At 34.2% G+C, this 18,055-nt stretch overlaps 3 protein-coding genes across 3 annotated transcripts; 1 reads left to right on the plus strand and 2 right to left on the minus strand.

The window, feature by feature from the left end:
* Positions 1-1,921: 1,921 nt before the first annotated feature.
* Positions 1,922-4,633, plus strand: LOC145007157 (Tetratricopeptide repeat (TPR)-like superfamily protein). The gene has a single exon (XM_078966140.1). The coding sequence runs from the start codon at positions 2,077-2,079 to the stop codon at positions 4,510-4,512; it is 2,436 nt and encodes an 811-aa protein (XP_078822266.1). The 5' UTR covers positions 1,922-2,076; the 3' UTR covers positions 4,513-4,633.
* Positions 4,634-5,056: 423 nt separating this feature from the next.
* On the minus strand, positions 5,057-9,245 carry LOC145007564 (shaggy-related protein kinase epsilon-like). The gene is made up of 12 exons (XM_078966476.1): positions 8,936-9,245; positions 7,894-8,082; positions 7,726-7,818; positions 7,286-7,618; positions 7,122-7,196; positions 6,972-7,028; positions 6,673-6,813; positions 6,507-6,557; positions 6,336-6,431; positions 6,129-6,212; positions 5,734-5,836; positions 5,057-5,567 (listed from the first exon to the last, which is right to left on the minus strand). Exons 1-12 carry the CDS (start codon positions 8,993-8,995, stop codon positions 5,500-5,502), a joined length of 1,350 nt encoding a protein of 449 aa, XP_078822602.1. The 5' UTR covers positions 8,996-9,245; the 3' UTR covers positions 5,057-5,499.
* A 4,546-nt stretch (positions 9,246-13,791) lies between these two features.
* On the minus strand, positions 13,792-17,804 carry LOC145005350 (putative pectin methyltransferase QUA3). Its single transcript, XM_078964428.1, has 7 exons — positions 17,178-17,804; positions 16,107-16,310; positions 15,768-15,978; positions 15,441-15,702; positions 14,471-14,842; positions 14,288-14,383; positions 13,792-14,220 (listed from the first exon to the last, which is right to left on the minus strand). The coding sequence occupies exons 1-7, from the start codon at positions 17,607-17,609 to the stop codon at positions 13,998-14,000; spliced, it is 1,800 nt and encodes a 599-aa protein (XP_078820554.1). The 5' UTR covers positions 17,610-17,804; the 3' UTR covers positions 13,792-13,997.
* Positions 17,805-18,055: the final 251 nt, after the last annotated feature.

An 18,055-nucleotide genomic window follows, 5' to 3' on the forward strand; every position in this document is an offset into this window, starting at 1 on the left:
ATCAAAACATAAACAACATAAGCAAAAACATATTAAGTATCTAAAATAAGTATGGAAAATAACAATAATTGAAGTGTGAACATTACTTTGTGTTGGTCTGATATTATGGTTAGTCCATGCCCAACTCACATTCCAATGTCATCAATTAGAAGATCAAGAAACCACTTCCATGATTCTTTATTTTCTACTGCAACCACAACCCATGCAACAGGATATATGTGGTTGTTTGCATCCCTCCCAATGGTTGCAAGCAACTGACCTCTGCATATGCCCTTTAAGAAACAACCATCTACTCCAATTACCCTCTTACAACCCTCCATCCATCCATCCTTCAAACCCTTTAAACACACATAAAACTTTGAGAAGTATGTTTCTCCATCAGGCATCACATCCACCTCCATCTTAACTGTTGATCCAGGATTTGTCCTTTTTAGCTCTTATCCATAACTCCATGTTTTAGCATAATGCTCTATTAAAGTACCTTCTATCTGCTGAAATGCATATTTCCTAGCATTTCTGCATTGTCCAACACTAGCTATCAGGTTAGACCTTTTACTGACCTTAGATTTCAATTTCCTAATGCTCATCTTTGGTTTCTGTAATATATCATTCATGAAATGAGTTCCAATCCATTTGTAGCTTACAATGGACCCAAATTTGAACACTCTTGCACAATTATGCCTATCAATTAATGACTTAATCTGAAAAGACCTCTCATTCTTCATCCAGGTTGCCCACAACCTAAAGGGACAACTCTTACTCTTCTTGTTCTTCTTATATTTACAACATTTTGCCAACAGCTTTTGATGATCATTTTTTTCAAACCATAAGTCATACCCATTCTTGACAGCATAGTTGGTTAGACAAAGCTTCAATTCAAGAGGGTTGGCAGACTTCATACCTAAAACTGGGACCATTTTATCCCATTCTTGCTTCTCATCAAAGACAGGGAACACAACCTCATCATCTTTATCACTATCTTCATCATTATCAGCATCATTTACTTCTTCTTGATTACTATTGAGAATGGGTTTACCACACAACTTGTTCAAGAATTCATCATCATCTGTTTTGTCAAATGTATGCACCTCTTCATCAGGTTCATGCTCACATTCCCTTATATCTGAAATTTGTGACTCTGTATCATCATCTTCTATTACATCAGACAGCTCATCACCTGTTAACAACTCCTTATCGGCCCAGTCAAGAATGGGTTCGTTTTCGTGGTCAATGTACACATTCATCCTTAGCTCCTGCTTATCCATGTAACCATCTTCAATAAACTCAAAATAGTCAACATCATTTTCGATTCTTCTGATACCCTCTGCCAATCTTTCATGAGTACTACAATAGTACAAGTTCTCACAGCTTCGTCTTGTCAGCTTTGAAACCCACAACACAAATTTTCTATAGTTCATGCCACCAAAATCCACATCACGAACTGACATTCTCATAGGGTCTAAGTACACTAACGGGTTTGGTGCAAACATGCCGTTGAAGTGAAAATCTATAGTGAGATACTTACTGTTAGATGCTTCCATTGTAGTGAGATACGCATCGTTAGACGATTTCAAGTCCCAACTTCAGTTCCTACTGCTTCGATCGACCGAATTATGAGAAAACTTAAGTAACCAGGATCGATTTGGGGAATGATTTGGGAGTAGTTGTTAAGATTAAGAACCCTAAATAAATTAGATCGATACACCTAGAACCTATTTAAATGAAGTCGAATATAGACAAAGGGTGAAATAGCCACGTCATAAGCCACGTATTTTCTTTTCCTTTTCATTTAAATGAATTAAATGCATTTACCGGTTAAAATGAAAAAAAAAAAAAAAAAAAAAATTACCAATATGTGAAAAACGCCTATTAGTTACCTCCTAATTCTTGGTACTTTTTTTTTTTTTTTTTTTTTTTTTTTTTTTGACAAACCGATTTTAAGCGTTTTTGCGAAACAATTATTCTTTGTCTATTCAAAATTTCGATTTGTGTTCTTTCTTGTGCGGGGGAATTTTATCCGAAAGATTTAAATTTGGAGCGGCGTCATCTGCTATTTTCAAGTATAAACTCATATACATGTTTATTCCACACAAAGCTTGGCATCATCGACATGTATGTGTAGAATCCGCGCGGAGCTTTTACAAAGCTGCTACTTCACGCATACCCATAACAGAACCTGTTTACTACTCGAATCAGAAGCTGAATGAGCTCTGGAAATCAGGTCGAATCAATGAAGCACAACACCTGTTCGATGAAATGCCTGAGAAAGATGAGTTTACTTGGAATACCATGATTGCTGGTTACGGAAATTCAGGGAAAGTAAATGAGGCACAAAAGTTATTCCATGATACTCCAAATAAGAGTTCCGTTACATGGTCTTCACTAATTTCCGGTTATTGTAATTTGGGATACGAATATGAATCATTGAGTCTGTTTTCCCAAATGCAGTGTTTAGGGTATAAACCGAGTCAGTTTACATTAGGGAGTGTTCTTCGAATGTGTTCGATATACCGATTGTTATCAAGAGGAGAGCAGGTTCACGGGTATGCAATCAAGACTCAGTTTGATGCTAATGTTTTTGTTGTTACTGGACTTGTTGACATGTATGCACAATGCAGACAGATGTCTAAAGCTAAATATTTGTTCAAATCGATGACTTATGGAAAGAATCATGTCACATGGACTGCAATGATCACTGGATTTTCGCGAAACCAAGATCAAATAGGAGCTATTGAGTGTTTTCGTGATATGAGAGCTGAAGGAGTTGAACCAAACCAATATACTTTTCCTAGTGTTTTAACCGCTTGTGGTGATAGCTTGGCTTTTAAATTCGGTTTACAGGTCCATGGTTGCATTGTGAAGGGTGGTTTTAGTGGTAATGTGTTTGTAGAAAGTGCGTTAGTAAACATGTATGCAAAATGTGGGAGTTTTGATAATGCTAGAATCGCATTAGATTCAATGGAGGTTGATGATGTTGTTTCTTTGAACGCCATGATTTCGGGCTGTGTAAGGCAAGGTTTTAAACAAGATGCGCTTTTTTTATTCAAGAAAATGCACACCAAGAACATGAAAATCGATGATTTCACTTACCCATCTGTGCTAAACTGTTTTGCCTCCTTACTCGACCCCAATACTTCAAATTCTTCAAAATCCATACATTGTTTGGCTATGAAAACGGGATTTGAAGGATACATTCTCATAGGCAATGCTCTTGTTGACATGTATGCCAAACAAGGTGAGTTACAATGTGCACACAACGTGTTTGATAAAATGCCTGAAAGGGATGTGGTCTCATGGACTTCATTGATGACTGGCTATGCTTGCAATAATACCCATGAAGAATCTCTAAAATTATTCTGTGAAATGAGAATTTCCGGGATCAAACCGGATCAAGTTGTAATAGCCAACATCTTGAGTTCATGTGCAGAATTAACTGTTCTTGATTTCGGACGACAAGTTCAAGCCGATTTCATCAAATCAGGTTTTCATTCATCTTTATCAGTCGATAACTCTCTTGTTTCATTCTACACAGACTGTGGTTCCATAGAAGAAGCCAACAAAGTCTTCAATTCAATGAATACAAAAAATGTGATAACATGGACTGCGATAATCAAGGGGTATGCTAAAAACGGTAAATCAACCGAATCTTTAAAGTTCTACAATGAAATGATAAAGAATGGAATAAAACCAGATTTCATAACTTTCATTGAGATACTATTCGCATGTAGTCACGCCGGATTCGTGGATCAAGCCCGGGAATACTTTGACTCGATGATGAAAATTTACCAAATTACCCCTGGCCCGGATCACTATGCGTGTATGATCGATCTACTAAGTCGATCCGGGAAGATAGATGAGGCTGAAAAGCTTTTAAATGAAATGGTAATCGAACCCGATGCAACGGTTTTAAAAGCATTGCTTTCGGGGTGTAGGGTCCACGGAAAAGTCGAGCTTGCGGAAAAGACGGCGAATACCCTTTTTGAATTGGCACCTCATGATGCTGTCCCGTACATTGTGCTTTCTAATTTGTACTCTTCAATGGGTAAATGGGAAGAATCCGCAAGGATTCGGAGGTTAATGAAAGCTAGAGGGGTAAATAAGGAACCGGGGAAAAGTTGGATGGAAATTAATAGTAAAGTTTATACATTTATGTCGGAAGATAGAAGGCATGAAAAGTGGGATGCTATTTATGGAAAGATTGATGAGGTTATGATGGCGATTAAAGAAGCGGGTTATGTTGCGGATATGAATTTTGCATTGCATAATATTGATGAAGAAGGTAAAGAGTTGGGTCTTGCTTATCATAGTGAGAAGTTGGCTGTGGCTTTTGGGCTTTTGGAGTTGCCACATGAAAGGGAGATAAGGATTTTTAAGAATTTGCGGGTATGTGGTGATTGTCATACTGCCATGAAGTTCATATCGAGTGTTTATGGGCGGGTTATAATTTTGAGGGATTCGAATCGGTTTCATCATTTTAAAGATGGAGTTTGTTCCTGTGGAGATTATTGGTAAGCAAAGATGAAGTTTGTGTTGTAGCAGTTTTTTTATAAATATTCATTTGATTGATTTAATGATATTGTTGGTTTAACATAATGTTGACTTAATTGTGTAAATAACCGTTGGAATACATTTTTAGTTTTGCATCTAAAAAGTGATTAGATCATGCTGATTCATCCAAGTAGGTTTTTCACCTAAAGCAAATTTACTACCTATATTTTTATTTTGCTATACATTACAACTTAAAATAAACTTGAAAAAAATATACCATAAAACTATAATTAAGTTACAATTTTTTATGTTTTCATCTTTCGTTATTCGGGTATGGATAATTACACTCGATTAAAAACCAATATTCTTGTTTGATATTTTTTAGAGTTGGATATACATACGTATTTGATTAATTTGATACCTGTATGTTTAGACCTTCTCTAATTCGTATTCATTAATAACTTATTAAATTAAATGTAGGTTGAGATTTAATGATTAATTTGGATGTGACGTGTCAAAAGAGAGCAACAATAAACAGAAAGGAAAAAAAAAAAAAAAAAAGAAGACAAAATCCAATGTTACAAGATTTATTTGCATGTTTGTGCAGTGTCAAGAATAATTACTATATAACCATTAGCATCAGCACAAGGATGAAGGAGCACACATAACATAAGATAATGAAACTAAGAAATAAAAAAATGAAATTGATTAGAAATAAATTCTTCATGTTGTAAGCAACCAACCCATCATGAATCGAACTTTAGCTACACCATATCGTTGTTGTTAAGAGTCATATATAAAATATATTTATATAAACCAGACCCGACCTGACCTGACCTCCATTTGCACCCTTTGATCGAGGCCGATAACTTGATTAGATATTGTGTTGTAGTGTAGCAGCAAAAGACAGAAAGAGAAAAGTATAATTAATTAATGACTATGTTTTTTTTTATGGGCAATTAGTATGTATTCAAAAACCCAATTTTTTTTGGAACGCCTTTTATCACATTTTTATTTTCTGGCATGTGCATGTTCGGGTATCAACCGTTGAAGTAGTTCGGGTGATGCGTGAGCAAGCTCTGTAAATCAAACATTTATATAAGTATTTGTCAGTATAACTTGTAAAATTCAAATAAAAAATTAAATATATATATATATATATATATATATATATATATATATATATATATATATATATATATATATATATATATATATATATATATATCTAGTGTATTTTTGTACCTTGTGGTGTGAAGTTAAAAAGGGGAGGGAGAGGATCGCCATTTGGTAGAGTCGTGGTCGGATCCCTTAAGTTGTCAAAGAACGGGTGAGTGCACGCCTCCAACTGTACACAAAACAAAACGCATATAAGTATCCCTTGTTTTTCTCAACATTTAGAGTAATTTACAATTTTGGTCCTTGAGTATAAATGATTTTTGTAATTTTGGTTTCAAAAACAAAAACCACTCCTAATTTTGGTCCTTAATTTGTCCCTAAGTAAAACTAAATTTCACAATTGGGGCCCAAAAAGTTTCCACTTGCAATTTTTAAGTAAAATGAAGCTGATTTTAAATAATGATCGGATAAAACTTTTTAAGACCAAAACTAAAAAACCAGTTACACTAGATTTGACTTACAGCTGTACAACGCAGCTTTGGTGAGTATTGTAGCAGGCGAGAGACAAGATCGACTGCTTCGGATGGCATGCGCTTGTAAAATATCTGATAAAAAGCATCCCCAAAAAGTAAATTTTTGTTATCATTTCTAAAATATAAAAACAAGTATTAATGTTAATATGATTTGATTGAATTTGTTTAGTATAAAGATTATATCTATGAACAGACCTTATGCCATGGATGAGCCTTGATTTGTGGGAATTTAAACTCGGTGTAGTGAGGATTCATACACTTGATTTCCTCACGTGTTGGGGTTCCCAAAATCTATAAAAAAACAAAATGGTTGTTAAAAATGAGTTTCAAATATAAAATTTATCAGACAGAAGAGAAGTTTGGTACCTTGATTATCTCTACCAGCTGATCCACACCACTTTCACCAGGGAAAAGAGGCTGCAATGCATATTTTGATTTATTTGTATGTATTAGAGCAAGTGTGATAATGGAATTTAGTGAATTAGAAATAATTAATTATATAAAAAACATCAAATAACTTGTTAGGCGGTACCTGTCCGAGGAGCAGCTCAGCCAAAACACAACCAGCAGACCACATGTCAATTGCATTGGTGTATTCTGTTGCTCCAAAGATCAATTCTGGAGCTCTGTAATATCTTGAGCAAATGTATGAAATATTTGGTTCACCAGGTACCTGCATTCCCACAATAAAAACTCAATACCTCACATCATCATCATCATCATCATCATCATCATATTAAATGGAATGGAACGGGTGACGGAATTGCCCATTCCATTCCTGATTCCATCGTAATAACAAACTACCCAAGAGAAGAGAGTTTGTAAACTTACCAACATTTTTGCACTCCCGAAATCACATAGTTTCAGCTGATGAGTTTGTGGATTAACCTGGAAAAAGCAAAAGGGTTATTATAATTATTATTAACAAACTTAACACATCACCAATACGATGAATGCAAATAAGCAAGTTTCCATTCTTACCAATAAGTTTTGTGGCTTAATATCACGATGGCATACACCAATCACATTATGAATGTAGTTAAGCGAACGACAGATCTGATCAACAAAGACAAAGACAGATATAAAATGAGATTACAAGATTAATTAAGTTTAATCAAAAGAGATTAGTAAGAGAGTGAGCTGACCTGATATGTGTACAATTGTACATACAACATAGGCATGTGTTGATTCATCCTAACATAATGCCTTGACATCCTGTAGACTGTTTCAGGTACATATTCCAATACAACATTCAAATACACTTCATTTTTGTCGGTTGTTGAATAGAAACAATTTTTCAGCGGAACAACGTTTGGATGTTCCAATAAACGCATGATTTGTAGCTCTCTGTTCTTGTATCTTTTATCCTGTAGCACTTTCTTTATAGCAACAGCTTCCCCTGTTTCAAGACATTTGGCTTGAAAGACCACACCAAATGAACCGGTACCCACAACCCTCTCAGCTATGTAAGACAAAGTCTGCATCACCACAAAAAATAAAATTATATCATCAGTCATACTGTTTAAATTATTATTCTTCCAGCAAACCACCCCTGAAGCTGAAGTGATGTAAATCAGATGGATACCTGTTTTGGTTTTCCATTTCGACCACCAATTGAAGTGACAATGATTTGACCTGTTTCAGTACCATTACCATTTACAAGAGTCGCCTCAAAATCCTGCTCACAAATCACCATTCATGAGCATCAACATGTCAAATTCAACACTAGAAATATTATGATTGTATTTATTACCTTGTCATCAGCATTATCTTCCATAATTTTCATTCCATTCATTTCTTTTGGGAGCTTGTCATAGTCGGATTTCCCAGGTCTAGCAAATGATGCGCTGGCAGACATCTTTACAGATCTAGCACTCCCAGGCTGCTCTAAACTCCCAAAATCTGACTCACCCTTCACCCTTTTAAAGTTAGGATCTCCACCCTACAAAACCATCAAGTTCAACTCCATCAGTAAGATCATATTAATATGTATATTCAATAAAGGAAAGCATCTGTATGATGTATCTCAGAAATAATAATAATGTGCCCAATGATTTTGACATCCTCCTAATCAAACAATAATGATGTTGTTGATGATTATTATTATTATGATACTATTTTATTACTATTATATTGATAGCCAGCGAGAACACACAACAGCTCAAACTAAGTCAAAAGAACACAATAAACAAATAAGCTATTTCCGTGAAACTACTTCAATATGACTGGAAATGAATGGATCAAAAACCAACACAATCAAGAAATTTTAGCTTTTATCAATAAAACAACAAAAACCATCAAAAAACGAAGTTTATTGGAAAAGGATCTTGAAAAACAAATAAATCTAGAAAATATTTAGCTTTCATCAATAAATGGATAAAATAAAAACTAATGGATCTTCAAAACCTTTTTATCTTCATTGATCAAAAACAAAGGAACTAAAATATATTTGAAACGTTTGTTTAGTTTCCAATAATAAAAAGGTAAGAAAACAAGGCATAATCGAAACTTTCTCTTACATCTAAGTAATCGAAGTCAAGCAAAACGATAAAACGTGGAGTAACCGAAACGGAAAAGCGACCAGATTCAATGATCTTCCGAAAATGAAAGACATTCATTATCATTTACATGAAAATTAGTTGAATGTGACTCAACAATTGGATTCAGAGAACAAAACGAAGAAACGATATTTCAAAAGAAAACATTAGCTTCCATCGATCGAAAAGCAAAAAAGCCAAGATAACACGAAATTCTTCAATTCTGATAAAATTCACATCAAGTCATTAGAAACTTACGGTATCCGAAACAGAAGTACGACCAGAGGCGATACTCTTCAAACGACGCATCACATTCATTATGCTTGATTAAATCGTAACCCTAAATTCTCCCTTCTCTCCGGATCTCACAACACTTATCCAAACCCTTCTTCAACAAAACAAAACCAAAATCAACTAATGGAGGAGGAATCTGCGACACAACACGCAATCCTCCTCCACCTTCCTATTCTTCTCTCTGAATGTATTGCTCTCCCTCTCTCTCTTTTTCTCTCTCTAAAGACAATCCCTTTCTCTCTCTATATCTCTCTTAAAATTCTCCATCTCTCTCTAAAACTGTTTTTCCTGGTCAAAGGTCAAACCTGAAAAAGCCCAATCATTCATTCTTTGCCTCATTTCGTACACCAGTCAAACTTTCATTCTCAACCATCCATGTCATCATGATTTCATGATCTACGGCTGACAAACCACGCAACTCTGCATACTAAACGACAACTTTTTCACTCTAATTACTGAACTACCCTTATTAAAAAACGCTTCCAGATAAAAGATTGATAATTTTAAAATGTTGTACAGCTATTAATGCGTGTTTTACAAGTGAATTTGGAGTGTCAGTTTGGATTACAAAAGTTTTTTTCTGGACAATGAATTTATTTAAATTAGATGATTCGCCGAACTACAATTTTGTCCACAAACTTTTTTGTTGGCAGTTAGAAAAGTCGAGAGATTTGAACCTAGCAACCCATTTGTTATAACTTTATTACAACATAGTCCATATGTTATAAAAAAAAAAAAAAATCATATTGAAAAATTGTTCAAATGACCCGAGATTCAGCGAATCCTACCGATTTATGTGTTTGCCCTTGTTGAATGGAACCCATCACATTCCGGAAAAACATTCTCGATTTCATGGAAAAAAGAACTAAAACATCGACGAAACGAATAATAGATTTGTACTTCGCTAAGTATATCGTTAATCATACTAGTTTTGCGTATTTTGTTGTATGTTTGTACTTTATTAACTTATATTGTCATGAATTTAATGGAAAGTAATATCACATTTGTTTGAAGTTCTAATAAAGAGTAAAGTCCTAAGTTCCAAATACACTTTGGTGTTATCTATCACATAATAGGTTAGGGATGAGAAATTGGGCCGAAAACCCGAACCGAACCGAGAACCGAACCGAACCGAACCGAACCGAATTAGACCCGAATAAACAATTCGATTCGGTTTTCGGGTATCTATATAAGGCTTATTCGGTTTTCGGGTTATTCGGTCCGGGTTACCCGAATAAGGGGTTATTCGGTCCAAAAAACCGAACCGAATATGAAGAGTCTTTTTTTCCCTTGCGGCCTTGCGTGAGTCGATTTAGTGTTTAATTTGTTTCTTTAAAAAGTTTGTTATGAAATCATAAGCTACAAAAGTCATAAAAAATACAATATTTATTCGGTTATTCGGGTTATTCAACTTCTTAATCATCTTGTACATGTTATTTGGGTTATTCGGGTTATATATTTATAGATAGATTTTTGAGTGTTTTGGATGTTTAATATTTAGTGTTTAATTTGTTTCTTTAAAAGATTTGTTATGAAATCATAAGCTACAAAACTAATGCAAAATATTTGGGTTATTCGACTACAAAATCATTTTGTACATGTTATTCGGGTTATATACTTATGAAATCATAAGCTTCAAAAGTAATTCAAAATATTCGGGTTATTCGACTACAAGTGTTATTCGGGTTATTCGACTACAAAATATCCGGCTTATTCGGGTTATTTGACTCCTTAATCATCTTGCACATGTTATTTTGGTTATTCGGGCCGGAACTGAACCGAACCGAATAATATCCGAACCGAACCGAACCCGTATTGCTTATTTGGTTCGGTTTTCGGTTCATACAATTTGCTTTATTCGGTTTTCGGTTTATTCGGTTCGGTTCGGTTCGGCTCGGTTCCGACCCGAATAACATCCCTATAATAGGTAATGTATTTTTTAAGAGAAAATGACAAAAGTAGTCATTTATACTAATTACATTACAAAAATAGCCAAAAAAATCAAAATTACAAAAAATAGCCTACAATTTCGCAGATGGAAATGTCCCATCTGCGAAATTTCTTTACTGTTATATAGCAATACTTTATTCTATTAGTTAATCAATTGATTTACTACTAATATATATATGAGTATTGTTATATGAGTTAGCTAATGAATATAATTGAGATATATTATAAAGTATTGCTATATAACAGTAAAGAAATTTCAGTCTAAAATGTCGGATTCTTGGCCACCTTAGTTTGAAATGTCTGATTTTCGATCAACTTATGTCCAACTTTATACATAATGATGATAGTGTGAAACAAGTTTGTACTAAAAAATGAGATGTTCCAAATATGATAGCCATTTTTCAAAATTAATAAAAGTTTGTCATTTCGGTTTAACAAATCATTCATAATTATCATTTTTGTCATTATCCTTATATTATGGTGATGTCATTTAGGTTATTAGGTATATCTAAATTTTATTAAAATAAGAGAAAAATATAAGATTTTTCTTTGTGTTTTGTTGTTTTTGATGAATTCAGTAAAAAAGGAGATAATTCAACTTATATCAAACGGTCAAAATAAAGAATTTTCTATAGATTTAGCCCCTTAAATAATATACATTTAATTTCCTCATTAAATTGCCCACTTGCCTCTTGCGTAAGGGATAACCTTTTATTCTTCTTATTATTCTCTCTATCCTTCTCTGAGATGATGTGTATTATCATAATTTTGAAATATCATGACACCCTATTATCTTGATCCTTCATTTATGGTTTTCTTTACATATCTAGCTTAATTGATCCAGTTCTAAAACCTTTAAGGCTTAAGCCAAAATAGAAAATTCTTTCATCGCTTCTACACTTCCTTCCTTAAAGGTGTTAACAATGTGCTCTTTTAGGCCAAGCAATCATACGTTTGATGCTCGGAGGAACTATAGTAATTTGTTGTACTTCTATAAACTAGCAATGGATAAGTTATATATATCACAACGAAAAAAAAAACATTAACTTTCTTTCTTGCTTGCTTTTATTGTTAATAATCGATACCCCGCCATGTTCACCATTGAACTCCATCATGGTGGGAAGTTCACAAAATTTTAAGGAATTAGATACATTTAAGGACAAGTGCAACACATGATTTGGTATATATCAATTCGTTATTTGTCCACGGGCTGGACATAGTAATGGTAGAACTTGGTTACTTGGGACCACACTCATATACTACCAATTTTATTTTCCCCACTATGACTTGGACCTTGGACTTAGAGCATTAGGCAACGAAATTGATATGCTCAACCTTGAAAAATATAATGGTATCCTTAAAAAAATGTGTACACATAACCTCAAACACGTTGGAAGCTTTTAAGGATGATATGGAAGTTATGCTTAACCATCAAGAAGAGAATTTCGAGGTGATGATGTTATCATAGAAAAAGTGGTACCATGGAGACATAAGGAGACTTAAAACCTCAATGATGCTATATAGAAAAGAAGCAATTAGAGAATTTTGAAAGAACCTAGAAACTATACACAGGAGTGAGGTAAAGTAATCCCAAGTGGCATATCCTCAAGGATTGGAGATAACTTTTACACGAAATGGTGCATAAAGAAAGAATAATTAGTTTGAGAAAAGAAAGGAAAAGATGATAATGTCGGAGAATGAACAGAAGATTAGAAATATTTTTCAAAGGGTAATAAGAAAATAACATACAAGGAGTACTACTATTGTTATCATTGCGAAAAGGAAGGCCACATGATTTTCGAAAAACAGAATATATATAGGAGAAGAAATGATTTTCGAACATAAAATGTATTGATGTTTTTATACCATCAAAAATATAATAAATAAACCAAAGACCTTTTGTTCAAGTGGTATCAAGATGCGTAGAAATGTGTCTATCGCCATTTGAGGATTTAAATCCTGTCATTGACTAACGTGTAAAATTAAGAGTATGATTAAAGAAAGTTTTATTTGAGAATGGAAATCACATCACTTTAAATGGAGCGGGGGTTTATTGTTTTGGAAAATGATAATGTAGTTATAATATGGTAATTTTCGAAGATGGTTGGCAGATCAGGTTTTTTCTAGAATATGTGGCTATTATAGGGTGGTTGAAGTGAATATTTTCAAGATATATATATATTTTATATGAGAAGTACCTTTCAAATTACATGTTTTATACGTCATCTAGATGTTTTATGCATAAACTATGTATGATGATTGCTTTCATTTATTTTAGGCAAATACCTTTTTCAAAGCAAATAGTGGCAAACTTTAAGAGCACTTTTGTGGTACAAAGCTATACACAAGCAATCTCAAGGGTCAACAAAATAAAATCATTGACAGTTGTAAGAATCTCCTTAAGCCTGTTTTAACAGTTTAAACGAGCTGTGTAACTATTTAAAATAAATAATTTTGAATAAAACGACTCAAAAGGTTGTACAGTGTACACATCATAATTCACTTTTGGACAACTTTCAATCAATTTAACCCATTTCCTCAATTTAAACAAATTACCACCACCCATTTTAATATAAAAACAAACTTTAAATGAAGAACAGGCAAGATAGCTACATCTATTGATGCATAGAAATTTTCAATACATAAATTGATATACGCTCCTTTTTGAATTAATTAAGTTATGGACAACCGTATATAGTTGTTTCTTTTTTATTTAATCCGAACAGTATGACTTGAATACTTGATGGGTTCAGCCAAAAAAAAAACATGACTTAATGTATTTAGACACTAACCCTTTACCTATTTGCCCTTCTTTCCTTTCCTCTCAACTCCCCTCATGTTAAAATTGATGAATATTTTGAAACTTGATGTTTGGAATATAGGGGTAAAATGGTCATTTAGCCTCATTTAAAAGGTTTATAGGTAAAAGAAAATCCCACTAGATAACTTACACATAAAGCCATAGATAATCGCACCGTTTGATGCACGAAAAAGTTTCTATAATTTATAACATACACATCAAGAAAGAGTATACCAAAAAGAACCTTTGTTTACCTAATATAATATATATCGCGTATCATTGGGAAGATGAAGATAATGTCCAAAGTAGTTTTGTAGCAACTAAGACTCTTTCATTTGTGTGTGATTCGGGTTCTGTATTATGTATTGTAGATTCCCATCTTATGGAACGTGCAACACGATCCAATTTTTGAATCATTTCGGGTGAATCACGAGCCACAAATGTTCCTTCAGGCCGTAATAACCGGTCTATTTCAACCATCACATCTAAAATATTACATCTGCAACCAAGGGTATTTTAGACATTTCACATACGATAAGTTGAAAAAGGCAAAAAAAATATAATACCTTTTCTTGCCAGTGAGTGGATCCTTTATGAGTGACTCAATTGAAGCCATATGGATGAAGTCATAAGTCCTTGGGTAACTTGAGAAAGGCTCACACCTAAAGGAACAACAAAAATTGAAGTTAAATTATAAAGTGTGTGGGTATTTGTTAAAAATGACCAAAATAACCTCCCGTTATACTGACCAATCATGATAAACGCCTATGAGGCCTCGGTCAAATATAACACCAAGAGTTGAGGGCTTGTTGTGAGGAACAACATTCATGACCCACACAGGATCAGATATGAGTGCAGCAGCAAAACCACCAAAATATGCATCCATGTCCATCACATTTCTCACAGCTTCACTCCCAATCTTCAAGTTCAATGTCTTTTTGTAGTACAAAACCCTCCTTTCCCATATACGCGTATCGGATTCAAACTCCTCATTTCCGTTTTTACCCCATGCCCTTGATGGAGTTTTTGTTAGTCTGAGGGGCCATTTCGGAATTTCACCAACCGCAAGTTTTCCACCCACTGAAGATAGCCGACTCACACATCGTTTTAACTTGAAGTACCTACACAAACAACATGTTTTAGGGGTTGTTTCTTTTTTTTTCCCCATTAAGCTCTCAATGGGTAATGATAAAGTGTTGTATACATAAGGTCTATGTCAATAAACCGTTTGAATGACCATATTGCCCTAACATTCCAAAAAAGAAAAAAGGGTAAATAGGTAAAGAGTTAGTGACTTAATACATTAAACCAGGTTGTTGGCGTAACCCGTTAAGTCATTATGTCTAGATTAAGTAGAAAAGAAACAACCATATATAACCATCAAGATTAAGTGCTCAAACCATTAAGCTCAGAGAGTAAAAAAGAAACAACCCCTAACTCTTTACTTATTTGCCCTTCTTTTTTTCCCTCCCAACTTCTCGATGAATATTGTGAAATTTGCTTTTTGGAATGTAAAGGTAAAACTAAAATTGTTTGTTTAATCTCTTTTAGACGGTTTATTCAGTCTAGAAAAGAAACAGACCTTATGTATACAACACTTTATCCAGACAGACATCATTACCCATTCAGCTACTTTACCCATACAGAACTTAATGCAGAGAGAAAAAAAAAAAAAAAAAAGAAACTAAGTAACCAACATGCATATGTATATTAAGTTACCATGCATAGCTCGGGTCATCAGACTTATCACACAATTCAAAACCACTTTGATTTTGGGTCTGTATACAAGAGTTATCCACAGGCTTCTTCCAAATAGCAGTGTTTGCATTAACAACAACCGACTCATAACACAATGCTTTAGCCACTGTCTGTAGCTCTTCCCATTCTCTATCTAATCCATGCCATTGTACAGGTGGGCCCGAGATTATCAGATACCCTCCTGGCCGTAGCAACCGATCAACTTCAATAAAATACGTAGCATCTGCAAGGGGAAAAGTTGCAATGTTCATAAAGTGAAGGGGGTATTTTGGAAGTGTATATACTTACTGTATGCGGTGAATGGGATTAAGCAACGGGAGCAGTGGATCAAGTCGAATGAGAATGCTGGAAATGGGAGTCTGCGGGTCCCGAGCATCAGAACAAAAGCGGGAATTCCTCTTTCCAATGCGAATTGGATTTGTGATTTGTGTGAGTCTCTTGGAGCAAAAGAGACTGTTAAAAGGTCTTCTGCTAATAGGTATCCTCCAAAACTAGCAACCTACAATCATTTCACCAATTTGTCCAATCGGTTTTCCAAAGTACAATGTTGTGATATCAGAAAATGAAAAGTAGCTTCAAAGCTCATTGATATTTCAGCCCTCCAAAAAAGAAAACAACAAATCTTACCCCACATCCCATATCAAGAACAGTCCTGAGGGTCCCACCAGAAATAGGAATATAATGTTCAAGTTGCTCGATATATTTTACAGCTCCATCTGGAAACATAGTGCCACCCCCGGGAAATATGAAGTGTGCACCTTCTTTTTTCATCCATCCCTGATGACCTTTCCTGTCTGCTAACTTATTATATGGCATGTTTTCATGCCATATCTACAATCAAAGAAAAAAAAAAGTATATAAGTTGTAATTTTATACGCAGTCAAACTATAACACTTTTGGAGTTTAACTATATGATAACATAAACTATATAGACGAAAAGGTTGAATGCAAGAAATAGGTATTAATGTATTCATAAACTATTTACCATGGTTTATTAAATGAGTGAGGGAAAGGAGTGAGATATAAAAGGAAAAAAGAAAGAATCAAATTATGCTTGGAATCATGGAGACTATTCGTTATCCAGAAATTTTCCCTTCCCTGTTGTTGTAATTATTTATTTTCCAACAATCTTTATATAAAATAACACTCAAAATCCTTGAATTCAAACATGGGATTCTTTTGGTTTTAGATAACTTCTTCATCTAGTGAATTTGAATATTTACGGAAAACATAAAGTCTCAGTAAGTGGATCTAGCAAGATAAACGTGTGTTGCATTTTTAAGGGGTAAAATAGTAGGCATTTTTGTAATCAATGACAGTGGTTGACATCACCATTAAACTCACCACTCTTCTCCATTTTTAAGTGAGATAATATCATCATAAAAAGAAAGAGTGCCAACTAATCACATGTATACTCTATAAAAAAAAAATAACAAGATGAGTTCGATGGTAACTCTTTGTGAATTAATCACATGAATACTTCATTAAAACAAATGTTCTATGTCACCACTCACCGCCACATTCTAAGTGTTTCTTAAACTAAAATTGAAAATGTCTCTCTGCAGAATGTCTTTTCAGCTACATACAAATCAATTCCTTTGTAGAATTACTAAACTTCAAATGTGAATCCAAGATACCAAAATGCCAATAGCAATATCATCATAAAGTTAGAGACACTAAAGAATAAGTAAAAATCACCTTGTACAAACTAGTAGGCCACTGAATCGGAATGTTATAGCCTACAGGCGGAGGGATCAAGCACAACGGCCGCTCTTCCGGCGGCGGACAATGTCTTTCCCGGTAAGAATTCATCTCCCTGCTAAGTAATCTGTTCCGGGTAGGATCTTCACAGGGCATGTAATCAACAGCATCAGCAGAACATGATTGAAGCGTAAGGTTTCGTCCGGATTCAATCAGGGCAATCAGGTGGTGTCGTCGTTTGGCACCGGTGGTGGAGGTGATGAGAGCTTGGCTGCCGGTGGCGGCGATGGAATCTCCAAGAGGTGTAAGAACAAGAACTAAGAAAAGGAAGATGGCAGCGAAGAAGACGAGAGATACGAAGTCCAGGAACCGCCATTGTCGGGCCTGGGTGATGTGGTGCTTTGATGAGGTGAGATCGAAATTACCCATATCATAAAAGATTCAAAAATACGATTTTTAGATATTACAAATTAAGATCTGATTGTAAGAATTTGATGTGTACAAGGGTTTTGTGTGAATTTAGATATGTTTGTTGGAACTTGGAGCAGAGTGAAGAAGATCAGGCGACCATGGACGAGTGTTTTTTAAGCCTATTGTTTTTTTAAAGATCCCCTCACTCTTGTTTACAGATCGTCTGGTAAAATCAAAATAAATTTATAACTTGGTAAATATATACCGAATAACAACTTTTTATTAATTTTATAATAAATAAATTGCAGAAAATCATTATAGTTTAATAAAATTTGATATGGATATTGTATTATTTTTTTACTATAAATTTCTAATATTTACAAATGTTATTGTTAGAAAATTCTTATTATTTTGGTCTTTTTATGAAAAAAAAAAAATCTTATTATTTTGACATAATTTATGGA

Source organism: Lactuca saligna, chromosome 7, assembly GCF_052625555.1.
Source record: "Lactuca saligna cultivar CGN05327 chromosome 7, ASM5262555v1, whole genome shotgun sequence".
NCBI lineage: Eukaryota > Viridiplantae > Streptophyta > Magnoliopsida > Asterales > Asteraceae > Lactuca > Lactuca saligna.

Coding starts and splice junctions, on each gene's coding strand:
- LOC145007157 (XM_078966140.1), top strand. CDS start 2,077: ATGTTTATTCCACACAAAGCTTGGCATCATCGACATGTATGTGTAGAA.
- LOC145007564 (XM_078966476.1), bottom strand. CDS start 8,995: ATGAATGTGATGCGTCGTTTGAAGAGTATCGCCTCTGGTCGTACTTCT. Junction 8,083..8,935: donor GTACTTCTGTTTCGGATACC/GTAAGTTTCTAA, acceptor ATGGTTTTGTAG/GGTGGAGATCCTAACTTTAA. Junction 6,213..6,335: donor AGGCTCATCCATGGCATAAG/GTCTGTTCATAG, acceptor GCTTTTTATCAG/ATATTTTACAAGCGCATGCC.
- LOC145005350 (XM_078964428.1), bottom strand. CDS start 17,609: ATGGGTAATTTCGATCTCACCTCATCAAAGCACCACATCACCCAGGCC. Junction 16,311..17,177: donor GGCCTACTAGTTTGTACAAG/GTGATTTTTACT, acceptor CTTTGATTGTAG/ATATGGCATGAAAACATGCC. Junction 14,384..14,470: donor ATAGGCGTTTATCATGATTG/GTCAGTATAACG, acceptor TTGTTCCTTTAG/GTGTGAGCCTTTCTCAAGTT.